We start from the raw sequence: 12,871 nt of genomic DNA, 5'->3' as shown, positions 1-12,871 counted from the left end.
TCTCTGAATGGAAAGTGGACCTAAGCATAAGGTAGGGTGCCATTACTGGCACACGTTATGGCCTTAGTGGCATTGTTCTTAATGCTGAGTACCATAACTACAAAAACTTCCACTGTTGCTGTAGTGTGGCCACTGTCAACAAATCATTCTCCATCCTGTTGTAGTCATGAAGCTTATAAAAATAGGAACATGCAAATTAGGAACATATGCCACCCAGCCCCAGAAGCCTATACTGTCATTCAATTAGAAAATTTCCGCCTACGTCTGATAATATTTCCGCCTTTACTTATCAAGAATCGATGTACCGCTGACTTAAAAATAATCAAAGACTCTGTTAGTACCACATTTTGAGGAAGAGAGTTATAAAGACATACAATGCTCTATGGGGAAAGATTTATTTTTAAACTGTCTTAAATGGTGACATCTTATTTTTAAACAGTAAATCCTTCTTTTAGATTCTCCCGCAAAACAAAACATTCTTTCCACATTCGCCCTGACAAGGCACTCAGGAACTCTCATGTTTCAATCAAGTCATCTCTTACTTTTCTGAATTCCAGTGGATACAAGCCTAGCCAGCCCAATCTTTTCTCATTAGGCAACCTGCCCATTCTAGCTGGCCTAGTAAACTTTTTTGAACTGCATTTGCATCTTTCCTTCAATAAGGAGATCAATTCTTTACAGTTACTCCAATGCTCAGCATAACTCCATAATTTCTCATTCTTTTTCCCATGCAATGCACAACAGATTTTATTCACCTCCCCAATTACTTGTTGTGACTGCACAACCTTTTGCAATTCTGTGATGAGGGTGTGATTTTATATGCATATATTTGATGAGTTTGTATTTTAAAGTAGTTGCCTATAGGTCTTGGCCCAGTTTTTTAGAAGGGGTTTTGAAATTAACTAGGTCAGTCTTCCAAAACCATAATCTTAAACCACTGTATTTCAGTCAGATGGTGACTGCAAGGCCCCCTCGACTGTTAAGTGAAGTTTGTTTATATTGTGTGGTTTACGACCAGAGAGAATGTATTGAAAGACATTAGCTTCCATTTGGGTTTAGATTAATCAAGGATTGACTTCAAGTTACAAAAATCCAGAAATCAGAAAGATTTCATGTAGTTTGTAAAAGAACTGACTACAATCAGATGCGAATATAGTCTCTTCTTGAAAAAGGTGATTTTTTTTAAGTTAATGTCATAGGTTATCTCAGTGAAAAGAATGCAAATTGTGGAACATCTAGACTAGGAGCATTTGGTTAGAAACTGCATGTAGCTGTTCAAAGCTGATAACATATAAGCTCTCTGTTGTGTGAATTTCAAGTAAAAGGCTTTGCAGTTCATAGGTCTGAAACCTTAATTCAATCCCCCCCCTCTCCATTTGATATTGAAGGAAACCTTTTTGAGCACCTATAAAGTGATGATGTCGGAGAGTAGATGGCATTATGTGCTGTCATATGCTTTGAAATCTTTCTATTTCTATTTAGTTAGCATGTTTTCTGGTGCAAAGAACTAGGTAAAAGGCTACAACTGATTTCAGTGCTTTGACACGTATCTGTCATTCGCCACTTTATCAGGACATCTTTAAAATAATTTGGAATAGGTCTTCCACCATTTGAATTTTGAGGATCTGGCCTTTCAATGATGGTTTTCATGGTTTCAATGGTAATTATCAAAACCTCTACTTTATCGCTAAAAACAAATTACATTCCCTACAGTGTGGAAACAGGCCCTTTGGCCCAACAAGTCCACACCGGTCCTCTGAAGAGTAACCTCCCGCCAGGCTCATTCCCCTACCCTATATTTACCCCCTGACTAATTCACCTAACATTCACACCATCATATCTTGTTCTTGACCACAAATAAAAGCTACCAAAATCATTTCATGCCAACTTTATCCAATAAAACATCTAACTGCTCATATCTAATAAAAAAAATTCTTTTATTTCCCATCTTGCATATATTTGTTCTTATACAGTGTTAATCCAGTGGTTGCAGCATGGCTTAGAGAGATTGGCTTACCATGGGGAGACTACAGAACAGGAGTTCAACAGGTCCCTTCTGAACAGCTCTGGATATAGGAGAAAGTGAAGACTGCAGATACTGGAGATCAGAGTCGATAGTGTGGTGCTGGAAAAACTAGCAGGTCAGGCAGCATCCAATGAGCAGGAGAATTGACGTTTCTATCAAGAGCCCTTAATCAGGATGGGCCCTTCCTGATGAAGGGTTCTTGCCCGAAATATCGATTCTCCTGCTCCTCGGATGCTGCCTCACCTGCTGTGCTTTTCCAGCACAACACTCTCGACTCTAGCTGTAGAAGGTCTGGCTTCACCTGGGCAGGAAGATGGGATAGGTGCAATGGAAGTCATCCTGCTCCATAATTATCAGTCTTCATGGTGAAAATGTCAGAATACACTGACATGTGGATGAAATAGGATAGATATTCAAAATAAACAGAGAATTAGGGGAATCTGGGTAAGTGTGACAAGTGTGGGTACAGTTGATGGGTGTCATTTTGCATGGCATCTTGCAAATTAACAGTACCAGTCAGGGTTAAAGAACTGAACCAGTAATATAGAGTCGAGGCATTAGGTCTCAAACTGGGGCATGAAAGCATTCCTCCACACGAATCCATCTTAGATTACTCAGGACTCTGAGATAGCTCAAAATAGTCACCAAATTTTGTTGCTATCTGACACTCCTTGATGTCAACCTTAAGTCAACCTAAAATTACAAATAACCCTTCCAAAGACAGAATTGATTGTTTGAATCAATTTCAGTTAGAGATGGAGCACTGACAGGCAATAAAGAGTCCCCCAAAACAGTGATATAGGTAAATATAATATTTGGTCACTTTTGCCCAGGAAAATTCAGCATCTAACAGACTTGCTCAGGTAATAGTAGCAATTGAGCCAAGAGGTTAATTCAAAACGTATCATTATAGAAGGTACTTACAACTGATTTTTTTTAAGCAATATAATCTTTGTGTGAAACAAAAATGATTGCACAAAAACTCTGCATTACAAGATGTGATTGAAAACAGGCTCAACAAATAAATAAGACATTAACAAGGAAACTGGTTAATTATTACTTTTTAGCAAAACACGATAGCAAAGTGACTAAAACCAGGCTTGTAATACCGCACTACCCATGTACCCAGAATGAGGTCAGAATGAATAATTCCATAAACAGCTTGTTTTCTAGTGCAAAGAACTAGGTAAAAGGTTGCAATTGATTCTAGTGCTTTCACATGTATCTGATGTTCTCCTCCTTATCAGAACTTTGAGATGATTTGGAATAGCTTCTCCACCATGTGAATGCTGAGGATCTGGCTTTTCAATGGTAGTTATAATCCCAGTACAAAAATGTGATTCCTGAGTGAGGGATCCAAAATGCATTCAAAGGATAATTAACTGAAAAACCAAATGCTAGCCCACCGACTTTACAAGGTGATAACTAGACTCAGTTCCGTGGTTGTCAGCAGTACTCAGGTACGTTGTTGTGGTTCTGTTCGCCGAGCTGGAAGTTTTTGCTGCAAACGTTTCGTTCCCTGGCTATGGAACGAAACGTTTGCAGCAAAAACTTCCAGCTCAGCGAACAGAACCACAACAACGGACACCCGAGCTACAAATCTTCAACCAGACTTTAAGTACTCAGGTACCCCAGCTAGATAGCTTCTGTCTAAGCCAAACAAAAATGTTGGTTGTCAGAGAGTCAGAGAGGTACAGCATGGAAACAGACCCTTTGGTCCAATTCACCCATGCCGACCAGATATCCTAAATTAATCTAGTCCTATTTGCTAGCATCTGGCCCTTTCCCCTCTAAACCCTTCCTGTTCATGTTCCCATCCAGATGCCTCTTAAATGTTATAATTCTAACAGCCTCCACCACCTCCTCCAGTAGCTCATGCCACACACGCACACTCTGTGCACAAAAATGTTGTCCCTTAGGTCCCTTTTAAATCTTTCCCCTCTCACTTTAATCCTATGCCCTCTAGTTGTGGACTCCCCCACCCTGGTGAAAATTGCCTGACTATTCACCCTATCCATGCCCTTCATGATTTTATAAACTTCTATACAGTCACCCCTCAGCCTCCAATACTTCAGGAAAAATAGCCACAGCCTGTTCTGCCTTTCCCTACAGTTCAAACCCTCCAAAATCCTCGTAAATCTTTTCTGAACCCTTTCAAGTACTTGACTTTAAGTCCGTAACAACTAAGCCAACCTCTGTGTCTGGTTTCTATGCTTGACAACTTTTAACAAAGGGTACAAAATAACAATAATGGGTCAATGCAAAGTTGGTTCACATCCTTATTTCCTGCAATTACAAATCCTCTTGATTAGTCTTTCACACAACTTTCTCTTTTTAATCTTTAATCATATAAACATTCATTAGTATGATAAGGGGTCCAGTGGTGCAGTGGTAGTGCCCCTATCTCTGGGCCAGAAAGTCCATGTTTATGTCCCACTTGCCATGAAGGGGTGTCATAACATGTCTCAACAGATTGCTTAAGAATAATTTTCTGCTGATGGTATGTGGTTGGATGCAAATTAGTTGCATTTGAAAGTGGTATTGTTCCCTTAATGTGTTCTTAGTCATCAATAAAGAATTGCGTTGGGTGCAGACTTGAATCTTATCAAATCTGATATTAATAACCTCCTGACTTTGACTTGAATTGTGCATATGGAGGAAAAGCTTTGGTGAGTCAGGGAATTTGTGACTCACTGCAGAACATGCAACTTATGTGATGAGTCTTTTAACCACTAATCACCCAATGAAAATTCAATGGTGGCAATTCCGTTCAATGCCAAATTCTTGAAGCTTGTGTGTTATTTGCCACTTAAAAGCCCAAACCTGAATGTCATGATTTGGAGGGTACAGTCCAACAGGTTTAATTGGAAGCACTAGCTTTCAGAGCACTGATCCTTCATCAGGTGGTTGTGGAGGACACCATTGTAAGGCACAGAATTTATAGCAAAAATTTACAGTGCGATGGAACTGAAATTATACATTGAAAAATACCTTGATTGTTTGTTGAGACTTTCGTCTGTTCGAATACCATGATAGTTTCACTTCTTTCACATGTAAATCACAAAACTTTTTTTAAAAGAAGTTGCATTCTCAGGTTAACTGTAACAATTGGTGTTAGCCAGATATGTTGAAGGTGTTAGCCCCCATGTTCTCTGTCTGTGCCATAATGTATAGACTGATTCTAATCTAGAAAGTGTGTGTGTGTGTCTGTGTGTGTCTGTCTGGGGTGGGGGGTTTTGAGTGTGCGAGAGTGTATATGTGTGTATGTGAGTGTAGAGTGTTTAAGTCTGTGAGGGGGGTGCATGTGTGATTGTGTGTGTCTGAGGTGGGGGGTTCTGAGTGTCTGTGAGAGAGAGTGTGTGAGTGTAGAGTGGTCTAACTCTATGACAGGATGCACGTGTGAGTGTGTCTGTCTGTAGGGGTGTGTGAGTGTGTGTGTGTGTGTGTGTATACACGTTTGTCCATGGGTATGTGTGCGTATAGGAGTGCCTGTGTGTGTGTATATAGTGTAATGGTGGTCACCCGTAGAGTGACATGAACCCAATGTCCAAGTTGAGGCCCTTTCTATGGGTACGGAACTTAGCTATCAGCCTCTGCTCGGTCACTTTTAGTTGCTGCCTGTCCCGAAGTTCGCCTTGGAGGATGGTCACCCGAAGGTCAGAGGTCGACTGTCCTGTGGGGAAGTCTATTGTCAACTTATCAGACCACACCCTTTGACTGGAAGAGATTGAAGTCCTGAGCAGGGGTCTCAACTTCTGCCCCACCACCAAAATGGACCCGCTGGTTCTTGCGGCAGACACGGAGGAGTTTATCAGACAAATGAGACTCTGGGAATTCTTTCAAGGTGCCAGCAGTAATCCCAACGAGCCCACTGATGAACTAGAACAGTCATCACAGGGATCTGCAGTGTCAATTTGGATTCCACCAGAGGAACGATGCCCTGGGGTTAACATGTATGCTCAAACCATCAGGAAATATATAAATGCCAGATTCATCAGCCATACCCACTACGTCGAGCAAAACATCACCTGTCCACAACGCAATGCCATCCAGGCTCTAAAAACCTGATGTTTCCTGATGAAGGGCTTATGCTCGAAACGTCGAATTCCCTATTCCTGAGATGCTGCCTAACCTGCTGTGCTTTAACCAGCAACACATTTTCAGCTGTGATCTCCAGCATCTGCAGACCTCATTTTTTACTCTAAAAACCAATCACAACATTGTCATCAAACCAGCAGATAAAGGAGGAGCCATTGTCATTCAGAAGAGAACAGATTACTGCGAGGAAGTGTATCGACAACTGAACAACCAGGAACACTACAGACAACTACCAGTTGATCCGACCAAAGTAAACACCCGTGAATTAAATACATTGATCAGGACTTTTGATCCAGTCCTTCAGAGTTCCCTATGTGCCCTCATCCCAAGTACTTCTTGTGTAGGCAACTTCTACTGCCTTCCAAAGGTACACAAAGCCAATACAACAGGGCGTCCTGTCATATCAGGCAATGGGACCCTCTGTGAGAATCTCTCCAGCTATGTTGAAGGCATCTTTAAACCTATTGTACAGGGGATTCCCCAGCTTCTGTCGCGACACTACGAATTTCTTACAGAAACTCAGCACCCATAGACCAGTTGAACCGGGAACATTCCTCGTCACAATGGATGTTTCCGCACTCTACACCAGCATCCCCCACAATGATGGCATCGTGGCAACAGCCTCAGTACTCAACACCAACAACTGCCAGTCTCCAAACACTGTCCTACAACTCATCCGCTTTATCCTTGATCACAACATCTTCACTTTTGACAACCAGTTCTTCATCCAGACACATGGAACAGCTACGGGGACCAAATTTGCACCCCAATATGCCAACATCTTCATGCACAGGTTCAAACAAGACTTCTTCTTGACGCAGGACCCCCAACCAACATTATACACCAGGTACATTGATGACATTTTCTTCATTAAACGACATAGTGATATCAACAAGTTTCATCCCACCAAACTCACTGCGGACTACTCTCGACTATCTGTCTCATTCTTGGACACATGCATCTCCATCAGGGATGGACACATCAGCACCATACTCTACCGCAAACCCACAGACAACCTCACAATGCTACACTTCTCCAGCTTCCACCCAAAACATATTATAACAGCCATCTCCTGTGGACAAGCCCTACGCGTACACCAGACCTGTTCAGATGAGGAGGAACGTGACGGGCACCTGGAAGTACTCAGAGATGCCCTCATAAGAACAGGGCACGATGCTCAACTCATTGAACGCCAGTTCCGACGTGCCACAGCAAGGAACTGTAATGATCTCCTCAGGAGACAGACATGTACTGCAACCGACATGGTACCCATCGTTGTCCAGTGCTTCCCAGGAGCTGAAAAACTACGCCATATCCTTTGTGACCTGCAACACATTATCAAAGACGATGAGCACCTCGCCAAGACCTTCCCCACATCTCCACTGCTTGCTTTTAAACAACCGCCAAACCACAAACAGATCATTGTTCGTAGCAAGCTGCCCGGCTTTCCAGACAACTCCACACAACCCTGTCACAGTGGGCGCTGCAAGACGTGTCAGATTGTGACATGGATACCACCATTACACATGGGGACACCTCCCACCATGTACATGGTAGGTACTCATGTGACTCAGCCAATGTTGTCTATCTTATATGTTGCAGGCAAGGATGCCCCGAGGCATGGTGCATTGGGGAAACCAAGGAAAGGCTACGACAATGGATGAATGGGCACCACACAATCAACGGGCAGGAGTGTTCCCTCCCAGTTGGGGAACACTTCAGTGGTGCAGGACATTCAGGTGACCATCTTCCAAGGCAGACTTCAAGACAGGCAGTAGCAAAAAGTGGCCGAGCAGAGGCTAATAGCTAAGTTCCATACCCATATGGAAGGCCGCAATCAGGACCTTGGGTTCATATCACACTGCAGGTGACCACCATTGTACCATATACACACACAGACACACACACATACATATGGACACACGTATACACAGACACGCGCACACATCCCTACAGACACACACTCCCACATGCACCCCTTCACAGACTTAGGCACTCTACACTCACATATACACTCTCTCTCACACTCACAACCCCACACCCCAGACAGACTTAGACCACTACACTCACACACAAACACATATATACGCTCTCTTTCAGACACTCACAACCCCCGCCAGACTCTCACACACCCCTGCAGACATACACTCCCACATGCACCCCCTCACAGACTTAGACACTCTACACTCACATACACACTCTCTCACACTCACAACCCCCCCACCCCAGACAGACACACACAAACCCACATGCATATATACATTTGTGGGGTGAACTTGTACTTGCAGAGTTACATTGTACTTTGCTCAAAAACTGCTTGAATTCATGTAAGACTGTTTTAGATTTTTTAGATTAGAATCAGTCTAAACATTATGGCACAGATAGAGACCACAGAGGGCTAACACCTTCAATGTATTATCTAGCTAACACCAATTGTTACAGTTAACCTGAGAATGTAGCTTTCAAAAAAAAGTTGTGTGATTTACATATGAAAGAAGTGAAGCTATCATGGTATTCAAACAGATGAAAGACTCAACAAACGATCAATGTATTTTTCAATGTATAATTTCAGTTACATCACACCCTAAATTTTTGCTATAAATTCTGTGTCTTACAATTGTGTCCTCCACAACCACCTGATGAAGGAGCGGCGCTCTGAAAGCTGGTGCTTCCAATTAAACCTGTTGGACTATATCCTGGTGTTGTGTGATTTTTAACATAGTAAACCTGAATGTCTGATTGAATGTGGAACATGGGGAAATGCAGGGTTACAGAGATAGGGGAGTGGATAGGTCTGGGTGGCATGCTCGTTGAAGAGTCAGTGTGGGCTCAATGTGTGCGTTCCCACACTGTAGGGATTCTGTGATCACATTATTTCATTGATGCTATACCTTACTATATATAAAATTCCAAATGTATATCTTCATTTATGAATAAAAAAAAGTGAAAATCACAATTTTCAAAATCAGAGAAATATTAGTATACTTAAACATACAGCATGACTATCACAACAGTATAGAACCACATAGAATTTACGCACAGAAGGCCATCAGCCTATCTTATAATATGCAATTTGTAATATTTCAGGCGCTGGCCATTCATTCAATGCTTGCATTATTCCCTGCGTCTTCCTGAAGGAAGTTGGAATTATCAACCTTCTGGGCCATGACTGTCACTCACAATTTGGTGGTTCACCAGGCGTTTCCGGCGAGGTGGTCATTGGCAACGGGCCACGCCTGCGCACTACCGCCGCCGCCGCCGCCATTTTGCTGCTTTCCCGCCCGCTGCGGGGAGGCGGTAGCGGCGCATGTGCGGGCCTGGCAGGGGGCGGCCTAGCGGTGGAACGTCAGCCGCATCAGCGAGGTGCTGTCACTGCATTGCTCCCGTTATCACTCATCCCCGGGCGCGACGCCTCACCCCTACCCCCACCCCATGATTTACTGAGCACGTTGTGCAGGATTAGGTTCCCGCCCCCAAATAATAATCACCGGCAACATAGTGTGAATTAGGTTTAGTTGAAGCAGGTAGGTACTGACCTTGCTGTTGATTAGTGGTGAACAAAGCTGGCGAATTTACAACGTGCAGTTGCATTTTAACATTCAGGTTGATGATGAGAGAGGCTGAAGCACCAGAGAACTCTGCAGTTTTGAAAGAAGGAGTGGATCACAAAGCTAAGGCCTCGAAATAATTTAAGAGAGACATGTGATCTTGTAGAATTGTTTAAGAATGGAAGATGGACCTTCAGTCTGAAGTGGCGCTGCAAAGTAACTGCCTCATACTCTTCTCAGCCACATGTTCTTCCTTTTCAAACAATCCTAACTAGTTTTAAATGTCTCATTTAACCTGTCTTTGTTGTACTTGGACAGTGCATTCCTGATCCCAACCATTAGCTATGTGCAAAGGTTTTCCTTATGCCCTCACTGGTGATTTTGTCAATTAAATCTGTGCACGCTTATTCTCAATGGTTTCACCATTGGGAAAAGCGGTTTTACTATCTCATTTGACCAGATATTTAGTGACATTACCACTGTTGCTGGATTAGTATTCCAGAAGCCCAGACTAATGTTCTATTGTTTGGCTTTGAATCCCACCAGTGACCATGACTCAGTAAGATTTAAAATAATTATGAATAAGAACAAAGAAAATAAAGGGTTTGAATTGGAGAAAAGGGATTTTAATATCGTATGACAGGATCTGGTCAAAGTGGACTGAGAGCAGCAAATTATATGAAAATCTCCATGGATGGATTGGGAGACATTCAAAAGGGTAATCATGAGAGTGCAGGGACAACATGCTCCCATGACGATAAACGGTATTTGTTTTTGCATGGCAATAGGGACAGACATGAGATGTAAAATTTTCCCAATGTGACAAAAAACCCATAAAAAAATTACATTCTATACCACCTTTCAGGAATTCATGTTGTTCTTAAGTCCTTTATAACCAATTGAATACTTTTAGAATGTAATTACATTAACGTTCCAGTGGTTAAAAGAAATATTTAAGTGGTTTGTAAAATTTGCTTTTCTTTTCAAACAGACAACCATGTCAGTGAGGCCTCCGACTTGGAAACGTTTAATAAAATGAAAATGCACTGCAGGAGTAAAGAGCGATGAGGTTGCAGAATGTAGAAGAAACATGAGAATAGTACAAGCAAAAATTTGGAAACAATGATGGAAAGTGAAATTTTACCCCATGATACAACTGTATTTTTGGCAAAATCAGAAGAGGACATCATGGAATATTCTGTGGAGCGGGGAGTATCTGACAAAATGCATGTTATCACGTTGCAGGTAGTCAACATGAATGAACACATCCAGCCCAGCCTAAGTGAGGTCAACGTGATGACAATGAACCAACAAGGAGTTGAAATGATTCCAAGTGAGCTGAGGCAGGCCTTGAGTAGTGAGGGTGAAATCATGCACACTCTTCCACTCCCTGAAGGAGTGCAGGTTTTTAAGGTATGAAGTTAGGAACTTACTGGACAAGAGGCCTTTACTTCTTAACATCCTTTTAAAACCCTTATTTTAAATTTCAAATAGTTAACAAATATGCATTTACTCTACAAATTAAACCATATGCCACCATCCTTTGTTGGGTTCTACTCATGCATGTCATACAACAAATAAACAATGAGCAACAGATTATGTCTTTGTCAAGAATTTCCAGTAAGGTTAGGACACAGTATGACTGTGAGAAGCTCAAGCAGTCACGGAAATTTGGTCCTACCTATTCTCAATAGAAGCAGCATGAGATTCATCAAGATGAAGTAGTGTGTTTGTCTGTTGTGCTGAGAAGAAGGCAGCTAAACATTCACAAGTGTTCTGCATTGTGTTGCTTACAGTGCTGGTCCCTGCTGCTGGTAGAGCAATGGTACAACTCCAACATTAACTGATGACTAACCAATGCCGAAAGGTGACCGACCTGAAACTCTGCACAGATATTACTGACCTGTGTATTCCAATATTCTCTGTTTTTTATGAAAGGCTCTATCTTCAATGGAGAAGATACGTTTGATTTGTTTGGAGTTGATTTGTCAGCTGACATGCCATGGTTAGAAAGTTCTGAATGAAATCAGCCCAATGTGACAGTGATAGTCTGTGATATTCCAGAATATTGTCCGTTGATTATGTTGTGAATGTTTTCAGGTCAGCCAGTTGGACCTAATACAATGAGTTCCCTGATTGGGGCTGTTAATCTGATGCAACAGTCTCTGGGCTGACAGACAAAAAGTGGAGTTTCAGAGATTCTGACACTCTGGGTGCTGACTTTGACTAGGTTGTGTCAGAGTCAAAGACTTTCTTTGTGTAAATATAGGGTAACGGGATACTGGCCTCTTTGGAGCTATTTCAGTGGCAACGATAGTAAAGCATATTCCTGAAGAAACTTGCTCGCAACAGTCACCTTTGAGTTGAGGTAAGCATTTCTTGCGTCATGCCTTTATTTGGGAAGCTTGACTCATTCGACCCTGCCTTCAAAGTGTATGGAAAGAATGCATTATCTTTCAGAGCAAATAAAAAGCCATGAGTAAGACCATAAGACATAGGAGTGGAAATAAGGCCATTCGGCCCATCGTGTCCACTCTGCCATTCAATCATGGCTGAAGGGCATTTCAACTCCACTTACCGGCATTCTCCCCGTAGGCCTTAATTCCTCGAGACAACAGGAATCTATCAATCTCTGCCTTGAAGACATTTAGCGCCTGGCCTCCACTGCATCCTGTGGCAATGAATTCCACAGGCCCACCACCCTCTGGCTGAAGAAATGTCTCCGTATTTCTGTTCTGAATTGAGCCCTTCTAATTCTAAGGCTGTGTCCACGGGTCCTAGTCTCCTCGCCTAATGGAAACAGTTTCCTAGCGTGCACCCTTTCCAAGCCATGTATTATCTTGTAAGTTTCTATTAAGTCTCCCCTTAATCTTCTAAACTCCAATGAATACAATCCCAGGAACCTCAGCCGTTCCTCATATGTTAGACCAACCATTCCAGGGATCATCCGTGTGAATCTCCGCTGGACACGTTCCAGTGCCAGTATGTCCTTCCTGAGGTGTGGGGACCAAAACTGGACACAATACTCCAAATGGGGCCTAACCAGAGCTTTATAAAGTCTCAGTAGCACATCGCTGCTTTTATATTCCAACCCTCTTGAGATAAATGACAACATTGCATTCGCTTTCTTAATCACGGACTCAACCTGCATGTTTACCTTTAGAGAATCCTCGACTAGCACTCCCAGATCCCTTTGTAC

General features: G+C 42.4%; 1 protein-coding gene across 1 annotated transcript in view; it reads left to right on the top strand.

Annotated features, from left to right (window-relative positions):
• Positions 1–9,611: 9,611 nt before the first annotated feature.
• Positions 9,612–12,871, top strand: part of LOC132822634 (transcriptional repressor CTCF-like) — a 70,423-nt gene continuing 67,163 nt past the window's right edge. Inside the window, exons 1-2 of the mRNA XM_060835881.1 lie at positions 9,612–9,648; positions 10,664–11,085. Coding sequence (XP_060691864.1) covers positions 10,795–11,085 — 291 coding nt within the window. The 5' untranslated portion in view covers positions 9,612–9,648; positions 10,664–10,794. The remainder of the gene's footprint in view (positions 9,649–10,663; positions 11,086–12,871) is intronic.

Source organism: Hemiscyllium ocellatum, chromosome 15 (genome assembly GCF_020745735.1).
Source record: "Hemiscyllium ocellatum isolate sHemOce1 chromosome 15, sHemOce1.pat.X.cur, whole genome shotgun sequence".
NCBI classification, from domain to species: domain Eukaryota; kingdom Metazoa; phylum Chordata; class Chondrichthyes; order Orectolobiformes; family Hemiscylliidae; genus Hemiscyllium; species Hemiscyllium ocellatum.
The sequence above is the reverse complement of the archived record's forward strand: the minus strand, read 5'-3'. Positions and strand labels throughout refer to the sequence as shown.